Below are 23,846 nucleotides of genomic sequence, written 5' to 3' on the forward strand. Positions count from 1 at the left end.
ATAATGTGTCATCATTGACTCTTGTGGGTTTTCATACCCACCATCCCCAGAGCCTCCTTGCAAAATATCTATATTTTATAGTTGTCAATGTACAGCAGCATTAAACATAATCAGACCACACATCATCATGGTACTTTTTGAGAGCCTTACTCAAATATTGCTTTGATTCAGTTTGTACACTATTAATTGTTTCAGAATCCATTAACATTTACAAAGGCTGGAGAGGAGAGGGTGCTTTACTTAAGAAAAAGCACACCCATGTGCTGTGGGTCTGAATTAATAAGATAGCTAAGCTAATGATTAATTTAGCTAAACTACAAAAAATGTAAGTAACTGAAACTCTTAAGGATGAATGGCATAGTCTACTGTATCTTCAGACATCACAGAGGTGGGTGATGATGTACAGTCAGGAGATGAATCGTAACGAGAGACCAATCAGCCACAACATTATGGGGTTGAGCTGAAGAGAGAGGGAGCAGAGAGAGAGAGAGAGAGAGAGAGAGAGAGAGAGAGAGAGAGAGAGAGAGAGAGGGAGTGGGGGAGAGGGGATAACTGCTAGGAAACACAGAGGACCTTTAGGATGAATAAGCTCATATTCTAGTAAAAGGATAACGAAGCATCATTATAATGTTGACTTGTGCTTTGAATGGCGATAAGCTCATTATGAGCGCGTGAGAATATTTAAGTGTATGTTTCTCATGGTATCCCTCCACCCACCTATGAAGGATCATTAACTTTCTCTGTTCTTCCTTGCTTCCCCTCCACCCTATCCAGAAAGGCCATCATGTGTAATACCTAATTCTGACACCTAATACCTAATTCTGACACCTAATTCTGACACCCAATCCAGCATGTCGAACAGAACTGTGCATAACTGGAGTCACTCAGGTGAATTGTTCTACTAGTGGCTCTTCCATGCCAGACTGGAGGTTCAAAGTGGGTCTGTGTGTCCCTGATACACTCCTTCTCTCTGGACAGCCAGGCCCTAGGCCCCAAGCTGCCATCCATATGGGTGCCAGTTTCAGCCATGTGGAGTGTGGATGCTTCCCCCTGCCAAGGTGGGCCGTCACACCCCAGTGAAAACAGGGCCCAGTTGAGTTGGAGGTCTGCCTTCGTCTAGCCGCCCAGGGCCCTAAATCAGGGAGATGGAATGGGCTTCCTCCTTTCCTCCATGCTCACCTGCACACCAACACCAGTGGAGCGGCAGAGCCTTCAGCACACTGCCGGATCCTCCCGGGACCAATAAAGGAAGGAGAAACGGACGTTTTTCACATGCCCCCCAGAGTTTGAAGTGATATCCACTTGACCCAGTTTCCACGTCTAAGTCTCCTGTCTAGGGAGGAAATCGACTAAGTTAAAAGCTGAAGGCTTCTGCTTGAATTGTATGACTTTTTTTTTTTACAACTAAACCAGTTATCCCCTTCTCTAATGTGGATGGATAACATTCTCTCCCTCTCTCTTTTTGGATTGTGATTGTTATTTTTTTCTGCGTGGTCTGAGTGGATGGTCTAGAGGTCCTGCAAGTGGTGGTCAGATGTTTGGTGCCAGGCAGACGAGGAGCGGGGGACGAGGGGCCACTGACCCCTGACCCTCACCCTGTTGGCCCCTGACTCTGGTCCTGGCAGCTGCTGTCACTGGGACAAGTGAAACAAGTGCCTCAAGTCCCCACTGGCTCTCTAGAAGAGATAACCCTTCTGTCTAACACTCCTTCCAGCCAAGCCAACTGTCTCTGTTTGTTGAAGAGGAGATAAAGGACATTGTCTTTCCAAAGGACACTAGGCGATAACATAGTACAGTACACTGCTTATTCTCTCAATTGTGACTGGCCAAGTTGAACGCAGGCGAGACAGCACAACATCTTATTCAAAACAGAACGGAATGGGGGAGAAGAAGAAAAGCACTCCCATTGTCTCCCAGAGGTGTCCATGACCATTCATATAGAGCACTGGTTCCTGGTAAATGTATGTGAAATGGAACTGTGTCTCAGACAATCAGCAGGCTGTTTATCTCTGTTGGTTTTTCCTCTCCACACGCTGCTCATGTCACAATGCTTTTCTCTTCCACCAGTGTAGCAACCATCTGCAGGTGTGAGGCAAATGGAGCATGTATCCTTGAACAGGTTACTCCGCCACACACACATAGTCAATCAATAAAATTAAATCAAATGTATTTATAAAGCACTTTTTACATCAGCCGATGTCACAAAGTGCTATACAGAAACCAAGTCTAAAACCCTAAACAGCAAGCAATGCAGATGTAGAAGCACATAGTCCCAGTCCCAGTCCCAGTCCCAGCCTTGCCTCCTCCTCCTCCTCCTCCTCCTCCTCCTCCTCCTCCTCCTCCTCCTCCTCCTCCTCCTCCTCAGGCAGCCCTCAGGAGGGGGGTCCTGCAGCCAGCCAACAGAAAGGGTTACTGGACCCTGCAGAGAACCAGAGACTAATGACTAGAGACCTTTACAAAAGGTATTCCAGAGTTCATCCTATGCGAATGGTGTTATGACACTGGGAATCTGGCATTTTCAGGTCAATCTTCTAAAGGTCACTTATAAGATGGAGAAAAGGCATCTTATGATGATTGCCATGTGTCCTATTATATTAAATGAACAGCCATCCGAAAGCAGGTTTTTTCCCTTGCTTTGTGGATAGTGCAGATGGACGCTATGAATTATGCTGTGTAAGCAAAATGGAAGATTGAATTTATCCTTTTGTGTTGATATACTGTACATGTCAAGCTGAACATGATTTGCTTTGTGAAGCAAGCCTAAAGAATAAGCCCCAATAGTTTTCCCCCTCTCCGGTCGAGGTGAATTTGGTTGTCACAGGTATGCATACCGTGGCTTTTCAATGTTTTCCTTCTTTCCAATCTTCAGCTGTTAGACCAAAAACATTGGCTTTGGCACCTGTTGTTGGTTGGACACTGTTGTCATGCTCTGTCATCTGCTCTGTTACCTGCAATTCTCTCTGCAATCAGCGCTCTCAGGCAAGAAGGAGAACACTACCATTTGGCTTTCGATCGCTGCTTGACTTTGTGTATGACCTACTTTATTGCCAATACAGTGTTATAGCTTGCTGTTTGCACTTTTGGGACTATTCCATTTGTTCCAGTTGTACCTGGCAAATTAAATTAAGCAGCTCAAGTGTTTTGACATTTACAGAAGTATGTATTTAACCCAGATCTGCTATTAACTAGAAGAGATAGGAACGGTTTTTCTAGCAGATCTTGTTGTGATGTTCATGTTCTAGGGTCGCTTAACCATAAAGAACACAGTCTGTGCACCTGATTATACATGACAGGAGGCAGCAGGCCCAGACTGAGTCTGCCTACATTAGTAATGACAGCACCAGGGAAGCATTGCTTAAAGAAATACTCACCGGACTGCCCATTTAACCTGCAGCAGCAATACCGTTCTCCCTTCCCCTCTCTCCCTCTATCCCCTCCCTCTCTCTCTCTCTCTCTCTCTCTCTCTCTCTCGCTCTATATATATATATATATATATATATATATATATATATTTCTCTCTCTCTCTCTACATTCTCTCTCTCTCTCTCTCTCTCTCTCTCTCTCTGCTGGTTTCTTCTGCTGTTTGCTTGATTGCGCTGCCTCCTGTCTAAAATGAATTCGTTATTTGTCTCTGTGGAGTTTCTCCACTCATTTTAATGGTTCATCTGCTCCCCATATCCCCCTGAATGCCTGAATCACCAGTCCAAGGAGATGTGACTTCAGACTTCAAAGACAGTCTGTGGAGTAGCTAAGATTTTTATGAGCTGTTTTCCCCATTATTGTGTGCTGTGTCATCATTTCAAGTTATCTGTGAAAAATGATTATACTTCTATTTGTTCCCCTGTTTTTTATCTTCTATTTTTGTAGCTATTAGTGCAAATTGTGGGGCTGTCGTGCCGAAATGTCTCAGAGACCATAGCAGGGCCTCCCTCTCTCTCTTTTGGCCATATGGGTTGTTAGGGAGAAGTGGTGCGTGAATCATTTGATAGAACTGAACAATCTAATTTGTGTGCACAGAAGGTGTTGTCTGCTACTCCTCCATGTGGTGGCTAGTCATATCTGAGACATGCACGCACGCGCCCCACACATGGCATAGCTCATCTGTGTCTAGCTCATCTGTGTCTCATATGTGATGACGGCAGTCTTTGATGTCATGGAGCAATCTGTCCCCCGCTTGCCACACCCTCCTCTGGGAGGACACAGATGCCATGCGTCACCAGGGTTACAGTAGCAGCAGTGGAGTATGAGAAACAGACTTTTAACTGAAGATTGACAGCCAGGTTCTTACACCAGCCCACACCCTCTCCTCCTTCTGTACACTTATCCCCTCCTCATTCTGCACACTGATCCCCTCCTCATTCTGTACACTGAACCCCTCCTCCTTCTGCACATTGATCCTCTCCTCTTTCTGCACACTGATCCCCTCCTCCTTCTGCACACTGATCCCCTCCTCCTTCTGTACACTGATCCCCTCTTCCTTCTGCACACTGATCCCCTCCTCCTTCTGTACACTGATCCTCTCCTCCTTCTGCACACTGATCCCCTCCTTCTGTACACTGATCCCCTCTTCCTTCTGCACACTGATCCCCTCCTCCTTCTGTACACTGATCCCCTCCTTCTGCACACTGATCCCCTCCTTCTGTACACTGATCCCCTCCTCCTTCTGTACACTGATCCCCTCCTCCTTCTGTACACTGATCCCCTCTTCCTTCTGTACACTGATCCCCTCCTTCTGTACACTGATCCCCTCCTCCTTCTGTACACTGATCCTCTCCTCCTTCTGTACACTGATCCCCTCCTCCTTCTGTACACTGATCCCCTCTTCCTTCTGTACACTGATCCCCTCCTTCTGTACACTGATCCCCTCCTCCTTCTGTACACTGATCCTCTCCTCCTTCTGTACACTGATCCCCTCCTCCTTCTGCACACTGATCCCCTCCTCCTGTACACTGATCCTCTCCTCCTTCTGTACACTGATCCCCTCCTCCTTCTGTACACTGATCCCCTCCTTCTTCTGCACACTGATCCCCTCCTTCTGTACACTGATCCCCTCCTCCTTCTGCACACTTCGCCTGCTCATTGTCTCTCAATCATTTTGCTCTTCTCTCCTTTAATCCATCTCTCTCATACTCTATCACTCCTTATTTCTCTGATCTCATTATTTTTCCCATCACCTCCCCTCTCTCTCTCTCTTGCTCTCCATCTCTCTTCCTTTCACTTTTTCTCCCGCCACCCCCCTCTCTCTCTCTAACTGTAGTGTGTGAGTCACCTCAGTAAAGAGGCATGTAGATGAGAAGTTTTGGTGTATTTTTTCCTGTGAGTGGAAGTGGCTCGCTCCACTGCAGTTTGATTTGCAGCTGCCTATGATTTTCTCCTCTCCTCCATTGTTTGGATCCTGCGTTGACTCTGCTTATTATGGAATATAAAGTGAGGGTTTGTGCCACACATAATGTGGCCTTGTCTCGCCAACATGTCATTCAGAAAGGGCATATGATTCATTGCCAAATTAATTTCTTGTTAGAAGTTTGCATTCAACTTATTTCCTGAATGGGTTACCAATACATTGATTACAGGTCTTGTATAGCCATGGCCACATGAACCAGCACTTTAATTCTCACTCCAATGTATACAAGTGTTTAACACACAACCCCAGTGTGATGAAATATCTTATCGTTGTGCTACATTTAGAAAATTGCTTTCATAAATCCCCCTCTGTGTTCAGCAAGGAAATCAAATTGTAGGGAAATTATCTGATTCAGACATTCCACACCCTTTCTGGTCCTCATATTGAAATATAGTACTTTATTGTGTAGACGTTGTGCCTGTGAAAAGGGGTTGTAATTGGATTTTTTGAATAAAGGGACTCTTGTATAGTGTGGCAATAGATTTTATAATTTTGATATGAATACAAGAGGCGTTCAGTTACAGCATTTAAAAAAAATAATAGTATTATTTATATATCAGCACCGAGCTAAAGGCTAGAGCTGCCGCTTTCAAGGAGTGGGACACTATTCCTGACACTCATAAGAAATCCCAAACAGCCAAAGCATCAATACAGGACTAAGATTGAATCTTACTATACCGGCTCTGACGCTTGTCAGATGTGGCAGGGCTTGCAAACTATTATGGACTACGAAGGGGAACTCAGCCGCGAGCTGCCCAGTGACACAAGCCTACCAGACGAGCTAAATGCCTTTTATGATCACTTCAAGGTAAGCAACACTGAAGCATGCATGAGAGCCCCAGATGTTCCGGACGACTGTGTGATCATGCTCTACGTAGTCGATGTGAACACACTGCCCTTTCCCACCTGGACAAAAGGAACACCTATGTGAGAATGCTGTTCATTGGCTACAGCTCAGCGTTCAACACCATAATGCCTACAAAGCTCATCATTAAGCTAAGGACCCTGGGACTAAACATCTCCCTCTGCAACTGGATCGTGGACTTCCTGAAAGGCCACCCCAAGGTGGTAAGGCTAGGCAACAACACATCTGCCACATTGATCCTCAACACTGGGGCCCATCAGGGCTGTTTGCTTAGTCCCCTTCTGTACTCCCTGTTCACCCATGACTGCATAGCCAGGCACGACTCCAACACCATCCTAAAGTTTGCTGACGACACAACAGTGTTAGGCCTGATCACCGACAATGATGAGACAGCCTATAGGAAGGAGGTCAGAGACCTGGCAGAGTGGTGCCAGGACAACAACTTCTCCTTCAACCTGAGCAAGACAGAGGAGCTGATCGTGGACTACAGGAAAAGCAGGGCCGAACAGGCCTCTATTAACATCGACAGGGCTGTAGTGGGACGGGTCGAGAGTTTCAAGTTCAATGGTGTCCACATCACCAACGAATCATCATGGTCCAAACCCACCAAGACACTTGTGAAGAGAACACAACAACACATTTTCCCCCTCAGGAGACTGAAAATATTTGGCATGGGTCCCCAGATCCTCAAACAAAAAATTCTACACCTGCACCATCGACAGAATCCTGACCAGTTGCATCACCGCCTGGTATGGCAACTGCTTGATATCTGACCCAGTACATCACTGGGGCCAAGCTTTATGACATCCAGGACCTGGCGGTGTCAGAGGAAGGCCCAAATAATTCTCAAAGATTCCAGTCACCCAAGTCATAGACTGTTCTCTCTGCTATCGCATGGAAAGTGGAACCAGAATGTCAAGTCTAGGACCAAAAGGCTCTTTAACAGCTTCTACCCCCAAGCCATAAGACTGCTGAACATTTAATCAAATGGCTATTGACTATTTACATGAACCCCCCCACTGCTGCTATTCACTGTTTATTATCTATGCATAGTCAATTCACCCCTACCTACATGTACAAATTACCTTGACTAACCTGTACCCTGGGACATTGACTCAGTACTCAGTACCCTGTATATAGCCTCGTTATTGATATGTAATCTCATCCTCATGCTTACACCCCATCCCTAGTGCCTGCATTATTGTTTGCCACTTAGCCTTAAATTGTACCATTTTGTTTTTCTCGGTCGCCCATGCTGTTCAATATTTCAATAATAAGTCATTCGATTTTTCTATTGTGTTAATGATGGCGGATTGATTAATTTACATGTTTTTAGTCACCGTTTTTTCAAGATGAGTGATGAGAAGAGAATCATCCAGACCGGTTACAGCAACATTTGAATACACTATTCCTTTTGGTATTGAATTTTGAGAGTAATGATTGAAAATGTTCAACTGGAAATGATTGTAAATAATGAAGAATCATTTGACTAAACTTACATGTGCTTTACATAAAGGGTTAAACCAAGAACCATAGATCTGTGCAACGTATATTCTCACAGTCACTTCCTGAAGCATAGTGACAGTGGTTGAAAAGTCCAGGCTTATTGAACAGGCTTTCAGATGGTAGTAAAAGCAGGCAGGCGAGCTCCAAATTGTCACAGAGAAAACCACGACATCAAGCTCAACCTGCTCAAAAGAATCACGAAGCAGCCTCGATGCCAGAGGATTCTGCCTGGGAATAGCAATGATTTCCCCACTCTGGATAACAAATGGAGGGAACACACCACCCTGATGCGTTATATACAGTACCAGTCAAAAGTTTGGACACACCTACTCATTCCAAGGTTTTCCTTTACTTTTACTATTTTCTACATTGTAGAATAATAGTGAAGACATCAAAACTATGAAATAACACATATGGAATCATGTAGTAACCAAAAAAGTGTTAAACAAATCAAAATATATTTTATATTTGAGATTCTTCAAAGTAGTCACCCTTTGCCTTGATGACAGCTTTGCACACTCTTGGCATTTCTCTTGGCAAATAGTAAAAGTAAAGAAAAACAATTGAATGAGTAGGTGTGTCCAAACGTTTGACTTGTACCGTATAAAAAGTGAATTACCACTCTAATATCCAGGCCGGTGAGCGGATCAATAAGATGCCAGAGGAGCTAATAAACAGCTAGCTAGCGCCTGGGCTGGTCCAGAGGCCTCCTCTCCTCTCTCTGCTCTGCACTGCTATTTCTCCCTGTGTTATTTAATGTTCACGCGGTGTAGTCTGCCAAACCAGCCGAGCTTCAGTAGATAGCTTCATCTGGAAGAAGGAGCTGCTTGTCCTGACTTTTCTTCCCTCAGTTTTCATTCACATTGATGTTGTAGCTGTAGTAAGAAGGCATGCTAAATATTCAAATACTGTGTTTCCAATTTTCATCGATGTAAAACAATCGGCCATCTGTTAATGGAGGCCATGTTTTGCCATTCGGCTTCCATACAAAGGAGGCATTTCACTCCAGCAGATAAATAGGATGGGATAAAGGCCTGATGATTAGCCATGGTTTCTTTGGAACAGTATGGCAGTGTCCGCCATTATTTTAATCGCAACAAATTAATTCAGTTATGCTAAATGAGCTAATTTCATGGTCCAGTGAACAGACAAAACTCCTCAACTGGCAGGAATTGTCTGTTGTGCAGCAGCTGGAAATGGAACACAATAGATCCCGTATAAGGTGGATGCTGTTTACAAGAAAGCTAATATTAAGCTCTGGCCAGTCCGAGCCATGCAGACATGAGAGTGGGTTCATTCAGTTTCAGTACCAGTTTCCCTTTCAACCAGTGGTTTGTTAACCGCGGCTGGGCTGATGTCACCCTATACTGGAGTCCTACAGCCCAGCTCTGAGGTGACTCTGGCTCCGTCTCTGTCTCACTTAGCAACGGTTCAGATGCACAGTGCTACCGTTACACTCCATGGCACAATGAGCATAATTCTAGGAACTCCAGGTGTCAGAAATGAACAACACCCATGGCCGTAGCTGTTATTTACAGTTGAAGTCGGAAGTTTACATACACCTTAGCCAAATACATTTAAACATGTTTTTCACAATTCCTGACATTTAATCCTAGTAAACGTTCTTAGGTCAGTTAAGATCACCACTTTATTTTATGAATTTGAAATGTCAGAATTATAGTAGAGAAAAGTATTTATTTCAGCTTTTACTTCATGCATCACAATCCCAGTGGTTCAGAAGTTTACATACACTCAATTAGTATTTGGTAGCATTGCCTTTAAATTGTTTAAATTGTATCAAATGTTTTGGGTATCCTTCCACACGCTTCCCACAATAAGTTGGGTGAACTTTGGCCCATTCCTCCTGACAGAGCTGGTGTAACTGAGTCAGGTTTATAGGTCTCCTTGCTCGCACACACTTTTTCAGTTTCAGTTCTGCCCACAAATTTTCTATAGGTTTGAGGTCTGGGCTTTGAGATGGCCACTCCAATACCTTTACTTTGTTGTCCTTAAGCCATTTTGCCACAACTTTGGAAGTATGCTTGGGGTCATTGTCCATTTGGAAGACCCCTTTGCGACCAAGCTTTAACTTCCTGCCTGATGTCTTGAGATGTTGCTTCAATATATCCATGTAATTATCCTGCCTCATGATGCCATCTATTTTGTGAAGTGCACCAGTCCCTTCTACATCAAAGCACTCCCACAACATGATGCTGCCAGCCCCGTGCTTCACGGTTGGGATGGTGTTCTTCGCCTTGCAAGCATCCCCCTTTTTCCTTCAAACCTAACGATGGTCATTATGGCCAAACAGTTCTATTTTTGTTTCATCAGACCAGAGGAAATTTCTCCAAATAGTACGATATTTGTCCTCATGTGGAGTTGCAAACCGTAGTCTGGCTTTTTATGGTGGCTTCTTCCTTGCTTTCAGGTTATGTCGATATTGGACTCGGTTTACTGTGGATATAGATACTTTTGTTTCCTCCAGCATCTTCACAAGGTCCTTTGCTGTTGTTCTGGGATTGATTTGCACTTTTCGTACCAAAGCACGTTCATCTACAGGAGACAGAACACATCTCCATCCTGAGCTGTACGGCTGCGTGGTCCCATGGTGTTTATGCTTGCGTACTATTGTTAGTACAGATGAACATGGTACCTTCAGGTGTTTGGATATTACTCCCAATGATGATCCAGGCTTGTGGACGTCTACAATTTGTTTTCTGAGGACTTGGCTGATTTCTTATGATTTTCCCATGATGTCAAGCAAAGAGGCACTGAGTTTGAAGGTAGGCCTTGAAATACATCCACAGGTACACCACCAATGTACTAAAATTGTGCCAATTAGCCTATCAGAAGCTTCTAAAGCCATGACATCATTTTCTGGAATTTTCCAAGCTGTTTAAATGCACAGTCAAGTTAGTGTATGTAAACTTCTGACCCACTAGAATTGTGATACAGTGAATTATAAGTAAAATAATCTGTCTGTAAACAATTGTTGGAAAAATGACTTGTGTCATGCACAGAGTAGATGTCTTAACCGACTTGCCAAAACTATAGTTTGTTAACAAGAAATTTGTGGAGTGGTTGAAAAACAAGTTAAGTGTATGTAAACTTCCGACTTCAACTGTATATTCCTCTGTCCCTCGGACTGTGCACATCCACAGCCGCTCTTAAATGCCGCACCCTCTTTCATTAATCTGGGGTTGGAGGCAGGACTGCTTTGGATAGAACCTTTTTTTGGGGGGGCTTTTGTATCACAAGCTTTGTGTTGATTTTGGACTATGTATCCTTTGTATTTGTATTTTGTATGTATTAACGATCCACATTAGTTCCTGTCAAGGCAGCAGCTACTCTTCCTGGGGTCCAGCAACATTATATACAATTAATACAATTAAAAAATATTTCACAACATTACATTTCAACACTTTTCACAACACATGAAGTGTGTTCCCTCAGGCCACTACCACATATCTACAATACAAAATCCATGTGTACGTGTGTATAGAGTGCATGTGTTAGCATGTTGTATGTGTGTGTCTGTGTGCATGTATGTGTCTCTTCACTGTCCCCACTGTTCCAAAGGTAACGCTTTATCCATGATCTGTTTCACCTGCCCTTGTGCTTGTCTCCACCCCTCTCCAGGTGTCGCCCATCTTCCCCACTTATCCCTTTGGAATTTATACCTGTGTTTTCTGGCTGTCTGTGCCAGTTCTTCTTGTTCGTTCAAGTCAACGAGCGTTTTGCCTCAGCGCCTGCTTTTCCCCAGTATCTCTTTTTCTTGTCCTCCTGGTTTTGACCCTGTCCTGACCTGGGCCTGCCTGACAGTCCTGTGACTTTGCCCCTACTCTGGATTACCGACATCTGCTTGACCTGGGCCTGCCTGCAGTCCTGTACCTTGGCCCCACTACTCTGGATTATCGACCCCTGCCTGCCTTGACCTGTCATTTGCCTGCCTCTGTTGTATTAAACATTGTTACTTCAACACGTCTACACTTGGGTTTTACCTGACACCTGAGAGTACAAACTGGCCATGTCTGACCCAGCAGACTTGGACCAGCTCCGCAACGCCATCTCCTCCCATGGGGGCCGTCATTGGTAGACACGAGGAGTTGCTTCGTGGTTTGACTGAAGGGTTCCCGGACATGGATGAATGTCACAACCTAGCATTGAATGCTTTGCGGGGGCAATTCCGTTTGTTGCTCCGGTGTCTGGGGGAGTGGCTGCCCGGAAGTTACTCCAGCTTCGGCAGGACTCCCTCAGCGTGACAGACGATGAACCCAGAAGTTACTCCAGCTTCGGCAGGACTCCCTCAGCGTGACAGACTATGAACCCAGAAGTTACTCCAGCTTCGGCAGGACTCCCTCAGCGTGACAGACTATGAACCCAGAAGGACTTAGCGTGACAGACATGAACCCAGAAGTTCGGCAGGACTCCCTCAGCGTGACAGACTATGAACCCAGATGTTACTCCAGCTTCGGCAGGACTCCCTCAGCGTGACAGTCTATGAACCCAGATGTTACTCCAGCTTCGGCAGGACTCCCTCAGCGTGACAGACTATGAACCCAGATGTTACTCCAGCTTCGGCAAGACTACCTCAGCGTGACAGACTATGAACCCAGATGTTACTCCAGCTTCGGCAGGACACCCTCAGCGTGACAGACGATGTGGTGGATTTCCGCACACTAGCAGCGGAGGGTGTAACCTGAAATAATTTGCCACTTTTAGCAAATTTTCAGTGCTAGAATCAGTTCTTTAAAATCAATTTTCAGCAGTTCTGAGCTAGTCCTCCTAATATTGTTTCACCACACATGACAACAGGGTCAGCTCCCGGCTGCTTTTGTAGAACGTTCGGAAGCAGCCTTTTAATGTCCTGTACTCACGCTCCAGGATAGCACAAGGTTTTTGCCCCGTGAACCGCCAATGACGACAGCTGGTGCAATGGCTGAGAAGGTCCGGACGTTCTTTTGCCTCTAGTAGTTTAGAAAGCCCCTCGAGGACCGAAGGGCGGTGGGGCCCGATGGACCCGAGCCAGCTGTAGAATCCATTGTGGATGATAAAGGGGCCGGAGTCTCAGACAGCCTCACGGCCCGATAAGGGGGAAGCTCTGAGGATCTGAACCCGAGGTAGAAGCCATCGGAGAGGGAGACAGATTTTCAAGGATCACTCTGCTTTCGTGGATGACAGTTAGAAAGGGGACACATACAGTCTATGCATTATGCATTGTACTATACGTGGACAAGAGTTGAAAAGTGAAGTCTGAGTGAATGAGGGGAGATGTTGTACTGATGAGTAATACTCAGTGTGTTGAAGTTAATGTTTACTATGTGTAATACATCATTCCAAATGATCCTCAAATAATTCTTCTGAACCAACTCCTCACTACTCACTCATTCAAAACAAGTAGGCCTACACATTCTGGTGAATAGGTTTATCAACACAGATATTCTCACCGATGTTGCAACGGATATCAAAGATTGACACACATGACAATACGGGGACTGTGTAGTACTATAGATAGCTGTTTGGTATAGATGGTTATTGCTGACCCCCTGATGTGTTTGTTCTGACACATCCCTCGACAGGCAATTAGAGACACCAGTCTTTAGACGGGGCCCAGCTGCCCCTTCCCCCAGCCTCTCCCTGCCCCTCTCTCTGCCCCCTTCCCCCAGCCCCTCCCTGGCCTCTCTCTAGCCTCTGTACCAGTAATTGCTCGACACCACCCGGAATCCCAAACAAAACAAGAGTACAGTTTGGAAGTTGAGGACCGATGTCCAGCTCAACATATGTTATGGCTGAGACAGCCACATGTGGATGATGCCGTTATAATTAGTGTGGACAAATTATACGTCAAGTAATGTAACTGTGTATTTGTGTTGTCTCATTCATTGTGTGTTATGGGAGGTTATTTGTGTTGTCTCATTCATTGTGTGTTATGGGAGGTTATTAAAGGATAACTGGATTTCTTGGAATGATATGAGGTGCTTGACAGTGTGTGTAGCCCTGCTGTAAGTGTCTCTGTTGACACAGAACACTCTCCTATTCCATCCTCATTATCAGCTAAGCCTCAGTATTATTATAGTTCACACCGAAATAATGAATTTTTCCATGCTGCAATTAATGTAGCATGAAAGCAATTTGGCACATGCTTAGATTCTTTGTTTTAAATGTAGACTTTCTCTGAATATGAAAACATGTAATCAATGGGAAACACAGGTATTCTATCGCTAAACAATACAGTTATTTCCCAATCTATTTCAGAGTATTCTGTTGGTTCTCCTTGTAACATAATCAACCTATTCATTGTTATCAGCCATTGGTTCAGCATGTACTTCTCATCGGACTGCCGTAATCTGATTTTTTTCACCTTGTTGGCTGATTGTTTTCCATCTTGATCCTTTCTCAAATAGCGTCAGATTGCTTTCTCTCAATGACAATCTCTATTTCTGATTACAGTGAGTCACTCCTAGGTTGGAACATTCCTACAGAGCGGGTACTAAGCAGTACATAGCAAACTGCTGTGAGTGTCATAAATTAAATTCAAAGACACACACTTGTTTAGTGGTATTTAAAATGGTATGAATGTTTTTTTCCTACCACATACAGTACTTCATGCAGGCTTTGATAGGTATTCAGTTGTAAATCAGCATGTTGTGGGAGGAGAGAGAGGATGGGTATCCTTCCTGTTAGTGTTGTCAGAACAGTCTCAGAACAGTCCTCTAGAGTTTGGATTGATGTCTTAAAAGACAGAAAAGCTGATCTCTTGATCTCTTCCTGCGTTCTACAGGGAATTTTGACCCCTGCTACCATGAAAAGAATGAGAAATGTTCCCTAGTCCTTCTGTGTCTCTTTCATTTGCCTGACGACTCAAACTGAATTCCTCCCCCGTTTTATGTCTGCTACATACTTCAGTCTGAGACTGCCATCATTGAAGTCCTTTGTGGTGACGTCAAAATATGGGTTTTGTACAAAACAAAATAATCAGCGATTGGATCCTCTCTAACAATTCATAGTGTCAAAGCTAATGACACATTTTCAAAACGGTGCTAAACCCACATGTGTTCTGGCTCTGGCCCAGAGCTGGTTTCTGGGACCAATCAGAACGGTTAAAATGTCTTTGTGTAAATGAAATCGTCAGGCAGGTACTCAGATCCAGACTCATTGGGGAGAAGAAACTAACATCCATGGGCGTGAAGTAGCGTTTGGCTGGAGGAAGGAGTTTGGGTAGCCAGGCAACTCGTTCATAGCTGTCTGTCGTACATAGCAGTGTGACTGGCCTCATTTTGTGTTCAGAAAGAAAGTCCCCCTGGCCAGGGCTAGCTAAGCATGTTTATAGATCTTGAAAGTACTCCTGCAGGAATGTACTGGTGGTGTCTAAAATATATCAACAACATAACTGCCACTCTCATAGAAGTGTATCCATCCAATTTGATTTGGCCTTTGTAGTGTCAGTGCTTTTGATGCTCAATCAATGCCATATTTAAGCAGTTGTAGCCCATTTAAATTGATTGAATTGATTGTGGCTTTCTAAGGATTTTCTGGCTGATGAAACAACAATACAGTACAGAGCTCTACAAATGGAACCCACAGGGATAGAGACAGCAAAGTACATTTCAATGGTATCCATGCATCTTCTTTAATAATTGCCTTTGTATGACTGATTTTCAGTTATTACACATTTTTGTGTTCTCTGGTGACTTCATTTTTGTTGTACAGTACTTAATTTACTGCAGTGGGCTAAATCAGTGTCACACCGAGTGTTTCTCGGTAGTCTTAAACAATTCTGAAAGACGACAACAACTCCTGTCAAATGTTGATTGCATCAAGAAAAGACCAGACATCAACATCACCTTACTATTTAATAACAACTGGTCCACCCTCAATAACACCCACCTCTCATGCTGTCATTGTACTGGTTCCAAAATGATGCTGAGCCACACCAACAGTCAGTCAAAGGGTAATGGAAAAGTGTTTGTCTGCTAGTAAGGCAAGCATCCCTGTACTACTGCAGCTGTACACTCACCACTCCTTCTCTCCGCAATTTGACTGGTGATGGATAGTGTTTGTCCACACGGCTGATGTTCATTACAGCAGATACATAGGCAGGGAGACAGAGAGGTAGACAGCAGCAACCTGGCCCTCCTCTCCGTCTCTCCACATCTAGCACTCTTTATTTTCCACTTGTCTGTCTTCATACGCGGAGGCATGAGAAAACACCTGTCACACTGAGCTGGGTCTGTGCTGGGGGACACTCACGGGTATGCTAGTCCAGCTAGTAGATTTAGGCCAACAGAACCTAATATTTCATATACCATTAGGCCATTGTGGTATAATGGTGGGTAAAGTTATGAGCATTTGAAAGAGTTTGATACTGATTTACATTTTCTACCCCTTTTTCTCCAAAATTTCCTGATATCCCATTGGTAGTCCAAAACAGTCTTTGTCCCATCGCTGCAACTTGGGTACGGACTCGGGAGAGGCGATGGTCAAGAGCCATGTGTACTCCAAAACACGACCCTGGCAAGCCGCACTGCTTCTTGGCACTGCTCGCTTAACCCGGAAGCCAGCCGCACCAATGTGTCGGAAGAAACACCATACAGTTGGCGACCGAAGTCAGCCTGCATGCACCTGGCCCACCACAGGGAGTCGCTAGAGCGCAATGGGACAAAGACATCCCGGCCGGCCAATCCCTCCCCTAACCCGGACGACGCTGGGCCAATTGTGTGCCGCATCATAGGTTTCCTGGTCGTGGACGGCTGCGACACAGCCTGGGATCAAACCTGAGTCTGTAATTCGATGCAGTGCCTTAGACCGCTGCGCCACCCTGGAGGCCAGAATAGTTTTTTAAATAAAACTGATATCCACGATAGGCGCAACAGCATTTGTTATTGTTTATGTTTTGCATATCATAATTGCACATCATCATCTGCACATCTATCACTCCAGTTTTAATGCTAAATTGTAATTATTTCGCCTTTATGGCGTATTTATTGCCTTACCTCCCTAATCTTACTACATTTGCACACACTGTACATAGACTTTTTCTATTGTGTTATTGACTGCACGTTTGTTTATTCCATGTGTAACTCCGTGTTGTTTTTTTGTCGCACTGCTTTGCTTTGCTTGGCCAGGTTTCAGTTGTAAATGAGGACTTGTTCTCAACTGGCCTACCTGGTTAAATAAAGGTGAAATTCAAATAAAAAAATTAAAATGTTTTGAGGAAATGAGCATCCAGCATCATGATAAAAAAAATGTACAAGGGTGCAAGGATGTCAGAGGGAAAACACTGTGTTTGTTGTTTGAAGTAACATCTTGCTTGTTGTCATTTTGTAAACAGACATGACAGTTTTACTGCTATGGATTCCAGCTTTAATTTCAGGCATTTCATGTATTTCTTTGTCCACTTTGTAGGTTTTAATGTAATTACAATCTGGAACATTTGAGAAGTCTGGCACTGAACCTGTGTTGGATGAGACCTTGTGTTTCTGATTGTATTGGGGAGCCTGCTCCATCAATATCCACTCCTCAATGAGACACACAATCAGACAAAAATGATGCTGTGGGTGTGTTGTTTGGCAAGGATCCAACAAAAAATCTCTGCCTGATGTGTATTTCAAGATGAATTAAAAGCAGTTAATCGCAACACCCACGTCCTTTGTGGACAAACACGCGCACCATTTCTAGAGGCAGAGGAATGATAGATCTTGATATGCAATAATGTCACTGACCCCAATCCCCTGGATGATTCATTCTGAGAGCAGGAGAAAATATAAGTGGGAGCTGGTTGATAAGTGTTGTTTAGAAGTAAGATTAGTGGTAATTGGTTGATAAGTGTTGTTTGGATGAAAGAAAAGTGGGAGCTGGTTGATAAGTGTTGTTTGGAAGAAAGAAAAGTGGGAGCTGGTTGATAAGTGTTGTTTGGACGAAAGAAATGTGGGAGCTGGTTGATAAGTGTTGTTTGGATGAAAGAAATGTGGGAGCTGGTTGATAAGTGTTGTTTGGAAGAAAGAAAAGTGTGAGCTGATTGATAAGTGTTGTTTGGAAGAAAGAAAAGTGTGAGCTGATTGATAAGTGTTGTTTGGAAGAAAGAAATGTGGGAGCTGGTTGATAAGTGTTGTTTGGAAGAAAGAAAAGTGTGAGCTGATTGATAAGTGTTGTTTGGATGAAAGAAATGTGGGAGCTGGTTGATAAGTTTTGTTTCGATGAACAAAAAGTGGGAGCTGGTTGATAAGTGTTGTTTGGACGAAAGAAAAGTGTGAGCTGATTGATAAGTGTTGTTTGGACGAAAGAAATGTGGGAGCTGGTTGATAAGTGTTGTTTGGAAGAAAGAAAAGTGGGAGCTGGTTGATAAGTGTTGTTTGGAAGAAAGAAAAGTGGGAGCTGGTTGATAAGTGTTGTTTGGACGAAAGAAAAGTGTGAGTTGATTGATAAGTGTTGTTTTGATAAGCTGGTTGATAAGTTTTGTTTGGACGAAAGAAATTGGGAACTGGTTGATAAGTTTTGTTTCGATAAATGTGGGAGCTGGTTGATAAGTGTTGTTTGGAAGAAAAAGTTGAAAAGTGTTGTTTGGAAGGAGCTGGATTGATAAGTGTTGTTTGGACGAAAGAAATGTGAGAGCTGGTTGATAAGTTTTGTTTGGACGAAATAAATGTGGGAGCTGGTTGATAAGTGTTGTTTGGAAGAAAGACAAGTGGGTGGTGTTACTTGGCTTTGTAAGTGAAGGGGAATGCTTGTCTCTGTACCAAATACCAAGGTTTTATGCTAGAATAACCAATGCACTGCGCAGCAGGCAATGGCAAATGTTGGGCTGGAAGGCACGCTTGTCTGATTTAAGCAGTGCTCAGAATTGTGAGTTGAAATGTGAAAATGCAGGTCTTTAGGGAGTCTATTGAGCAGAGGGTGATAATGCGCGAATCGAATATATTCAGTCATGCGTTCGTAGGCGTAAGAACCGGGTAGAGGTTTGGGAGCTAGAAGTACCATTTATGAGATGGATGGATTTTGTTTTATTCCCTCTTCATTTGTTATAGTTGGATTTAGGATGTGTGCATGCACACTTCTCTCTCAATACCCACTAGAATTATCCTCAGCTTGGATAGCTGGCGTTGACTCAAATGACCTGGGGTGTCATAAGTGCTTTTTGTACGCCAGCAGTTGGATTGCTAGCGCTGGGATTTGAGAATGGGATTTCTTCTGCCAGTTGATTGTAAAATAAATGGCATTCAAAAGCTAAATGTATGTTGGCTTAGTTTTACTCACGGTGTACTCTTGTTCTGCTCAGAATTATTAGCCTTCTGAGATGTCGGTAAAGAGGCAGAATAAACAATTGTGTTGCAAAATGTTAAGCAAAGCTTTTAACTTGACTCGTGATGAAATACTGCCAAAGTAGCAGTAGTACAAAGCTTTTCCCACTTCAGAATGAAAGATGATTCTTAAAAACAAATGTCAGAAATGAGCTCATTGTTGAAAGTAAAATACACATTGAATTAAGTAAGAATCTCAATCTCCTCCAGACTATGCACCCTTTTTAAAGAGTAGGAAAAGGGTAGCGTCACAGAGGGGAGGTTTTTCACCCTTTTAGCCATTGTTCCATACCAATGAACACATTTTATCTTGATTACAATATTGCGGAATGCTGGGCGATTGACCTACGCAGTTAAATCACTGGCAGACAGATGTGTAATCTTGCATTAGCTTGGGTACATAATTGCACTAACTCCACCACTGGCTGGTTAAAGCAATCGGGACTTAGCTAAACACCTACAATAGAACATCTATTGTAGCTTTCCTCAATACTTCTATCATTTCTACTCTATATAAAATAACTCTCTCTATTGTTTCTGCCTGCAGGACAGTGACCTGATCATGACCTTCAACATGTCCATGCACCGGTCCTGGTGGATGGAGAACGGTCCAGGCTGCAGGGTGACCCCGGTCACCCCTCCTCCGTCCTGGGCCCCGGAGGACCACCGCTACATCAGCATCGCAGGCTGTCTGCTGGAGTACCAGTATGTGGAGGTGGCCCACAGCTCCCTGCAGATCCTCCTGGCTGTAAGTATAGTAGGCCTCTGGCTGTTTGTGTCGGGCTGCTACCCACTACCCTCCCTCTCATCTCAGCTCATCTCAGCAAGGGAATGGGATGGACAGTCCTAGGCTTTGGGCATGTGGGACTCTTTTTGTTGAAGTCCTACATGCCCTGTACAGTGACCTTGTTTCACATGAAAAGGCTTTTATATTTGGGCTATGGTGAACCATGGCATTCTGTTCAGAAATGTTCATCTTGGTTTCAGTTTAGTGAGGCTGTCTACCTGTGTTATAATGGATGGAGGAGTTAGTCGTGTGCACGGTCATCAATGCTGAGACATGCCAATGTGATGTGAAACACAACCCTAATAAGGCAGTGCTTAGCGAGCAGGCAAGCAAGACCCGAGCTGCATTATTTTGGCTCGTATTAATAGCTGCCTACTACTTTAGTGACTAATGGTCTTGCGGCAATATTATAACGCAGAAAATAGTCAAGGGGAAAAATAACTCTTGGGCTTGGCGGCAGCTTTTAGTGGCTTGGCAGTGGGCCATCCCAGGGGGATAGCAAGGGAAACGCAATTCCCTTATTGATGATTGGTTTTCCCTCCGTTCTCCTCCAGTGCGCGTGTGTGGTTGTGGGTGGGTGGGTGCATGTGCACGTGTGTGTGTGTGTGTGTGTGTGTGTGTGTGTGTGTGTGTGTGTGTGTGTGTGTGTGTGTGTGCGTGTGCGTGTGCGTGTGTGCGTGTGTGTGGGGAAAACCGTCCCCAGTGTATCTTTTTTTTTTCTCTCTCTGCCGCCATTCGAAATTATAGTCCCCAGGCTCACAGTGTGAGTGGGAAATTCCCACAATGCACCAGTATATTTCATAATGACTTAATGTATGGCGTGTAATTAGGGGAATGTGTTAATGAAAAAGAGTGGGGTGTTGCTGCTGTGTAAATGATCACGGCAAGGTTCCCCATAGATAGATCCCAGGAGAAAATGTTCTCTCCCCCAGTGTGTTAAAGCCTGAGCGTTCTACCCAGCTAACCACCCGATACTTTATCTGCCTGGATATAGAACTATTCTCAAACTCTATCAGCTCCCAACTGACATTGTGCAATCTACTTTGGATTGGATTTCAGGGCTACTTCTCTGGTTTATAAGTTAGATCTCAATATATTTTACTCTTCACATTGGAATCTTTTTTAGTCATGAACCTAACCCTTGATAGGATGAAACAAGCATTTACAGATTTTCCTAACCACTGTTTTTAATGAAAAAACAATGACATTTTATGTTTAGATTGTTTTGATTAAGAACAATCGGGAGAAGGTGGATGATCATATTCCTTTCGCCAGTCAGATGCTTTGTCTACTGTAGTACAATTGCATTACAGTAACATCGAACAAGGTCTGTGCAATGAGTCTACAGTATATTCCACCACCTGTTCCTCCCATCTCTCTTGCGGTACAGTAGAATGGACACATAACACAATTCCAAACACCAGTGAGAAATACGCTTAGAACCTGTCAAATATTATGTAGAAAATGGTTGGAGTTATTGCAAGTTCAATAACGCTTAGTCTCCTAAACACAGGAGCTGTTCCACTGGCATGGTGTCAGGAGAATGTCGGGTGCCAGGATCAATATGACAATGACTGAGTTAAGTTCTCCCTGAAACATCGAAGGGGAAAGACGGGTGTCTGTCTCAGCAGAAACCTTTAGCTGAATGAGCGGAGCTCGGGCTGATTTAAACGACTGCATGGAGCCCAATAATAACACAATGGTTTGATACTTCTTTCTGATATATCTTTTACTGCTTCCGACATCACTTTTGTCATTGCTTAACCATCATATTTAAAATACTAAAATGTGCTTGGAGAGAGACCAAATCCATTTAAAAAAAACGTTTCATATTAAAACTAATGGCCAAAGTGTGTTATGCACTCTTATATAAACTAAAAGCGAGAGCTGAGAGCTCAGAGCACTAGTCTCTGCAGTGGAGTCATTTGGGAAGTGGTGTGTCATGCTTTGTCAGTATGACTGATAGCAATGAGCAAAAGTCTGCAGACTTGGCCACAGTGTCCAGCATCTACTATAAATTATGCAAATCATATACAAACATTAGCTCAGCATTACACATACCGGTATTCCCATAATACCTATCCAATGTTGCCATAATGCATTTTTATTGTTGTTGTCTTTAAGTAGCATTTTATTAGCTTAGTGGAAAGCATTGGGACGAATTTAGAATCTACAGTGCCTTGCGAAAGTATTCGGCCCCCTTGAACTTTGCGACCTTTTGCCACATTTCAGGCTTCAAACATAAGGATATACAAATGTATTTTTTTGTGAAGAATCAACAACAAGTGGGACACAATCATGAAGTGGAACGACATTTATTGGATATTTCAAACTGTTTTAACAAATCAAAAACTGAAAAATTGGGCGTGCAAAATTATTCAGCCCCTTTACTTTCAGTGCAGCAAACTCTCCCCAGAAGTTCAGTGAGGATCTCTGAATGATCCAATGTTGACCTAAATGACTAATGATGATAAATACAATCCACCTGTGTGTAATCAAGTCTCCGTATAAATGCACCTGCACTGTGATAGTCTCAGAGGTCCGTTAAAAGCGCAGAGAGCATCATGAAGAACAAGGAACACACCAGGCAGGTCCGAGATACTGTTGTGAAGAAGTTTAAAGCCGGATTTGGATACAAAAAGATTTCCCAAGCTTTAAACATCCCAAGGAGCACTGTGCAAGCGATAATATTGAAATGGAAGGAGTATCAGACCACTGCAAATCTACCAAGACCTGGCCGTCCCTCTAAACTTTCAGCTCATACAAGGAGAAGACTGATCAGAGATGCAGCCAAGAGGCCCATGATCCTCTGGATGAACTGCAGAGATCTACAGCTGAGGTGGGAGACTCTGTCCATAGGACAACAATCAGTCGTATATTGCACAAATCTGGCCTTTATGGAAGAGTGGCAAGAAGAAAGCCATTTCTTAAAGATATCCATAAAAAGTGTTGTTTAAAGTTTGCCACAAGCCACCTGGGAGACACACCAAACATGTGGAAGAAGGTGCTCTGGTCAGATGAAACCAAAATTGAACTTTTTGGCAACAATGCAAAACGTTATGTTTGGCGTAACAGCAACACAGCTCATCACCCTGACCACACCATCCCCACTGTCAAACATGGTGGTGGCAGCATCATGGTTTGGGCCTGCTTTTCTTCAGCAGGGACAGGGAAGATGGTTAAAATTGATGGGAAGATGGATGGAGCCAAATACAGGACCATTCTGGAAGAAAACCTGATGGAGTCTGCAAAAGACCTGAGACTGGGACGGAGATTTGTCTTCCAACAAGACAATGATCCAAAACATAAAGCAAAATCTACAATGGAATGGTTCAAAAATAAACATATCCAGGTGTTAGAATGGCCAAATCAAAGTCCAGACCTGAATCCAATCGAGAATCTGTGGAAAGAACTGAAAACTGCTCTTCACAAATGCTCTCCATCCAACCTCACTGAGCTCGAGCTGTTTTGCAAGGAGGAATGGGAAAACATTTCAGTCTCTCGATGTGCAAAACTGATAGAGACATACCCCAAGCGACTTACAGCTGTAATCGCAGCAAAAGGTGGCGTTACAAAGTATTAACTTAAGGGGGCTGAATAATTTTGCATGCCCAATTTTTCAGTTTTTGATTTGTTAAAAAAGTTTGAAATATCCAATAAATGTCGTTCCACTTCATGATTGTGTCCCACTTGTTGTTGATTCTTCACAAAAAAATACAGTTTTATATCTTTATGTTTGAAGCCTGAAATGTGGCAAAAGGTCGCAAAGTTCAAGGGGGCCGAATACTTTCGCAAGGCACTGTATTTGCCAAATTACCCCCAATACTCTGGAAGCGGCTTTGTATGGTGGCACTGGAAGTCTTAACGACAGTCTTCAAAATTGAGCTGAGAAAAATTCATAATAAGCATCCAAAACACACTGCTCCTATCTCAGACATTTGACATGGATGGAAGACTGTTTAATTGTGTCTGGCAGCATGAGGCAAC

General features: G+C 43.7%; 1 protein-coding gene across 1 annotated transcript in view; it reads left to right on the forward strand.

Moving 5' to 3' along the window:
* Window positions 1-23,846, forward strand: part of LOC135506013 (sodium/potassium-transporting ATPase subunit beta-1-interacting protein 2) — a 149,607-nt gene that overhangs the window by 99,753 nt on the left and 26,008 nt on the right. Inside the window, exon 4 of the mRNA XM_064925342.1 lies at window positions 19,620-19,820. Coding sequence (XP_064781414.1) covers window positions 19,620-19,820 — 201 coding nt within the window. The remainder of the gene's footprint in view (window positions 1-19,619; window positions 19,821-23,846) is intronic.

The sequence above is a fragment of the Oncorhynchus masou genome, chromosome 19, assembly GCF_036934945.1.
Source record: "Oncorhynchus masou masou isolate Uvic2021 chromosome 19, UVic_Omas_1.1, whole genome shotgun sequence".
In the NCBI taxonomy this organism is placed as follows: domain Eukaryota; kingdom Metazoa; phylum Chordata; class Actinopteri; order Salmoniformes; family Salmonidae; genus Oncorhynchus; species Oncorhynchus masou.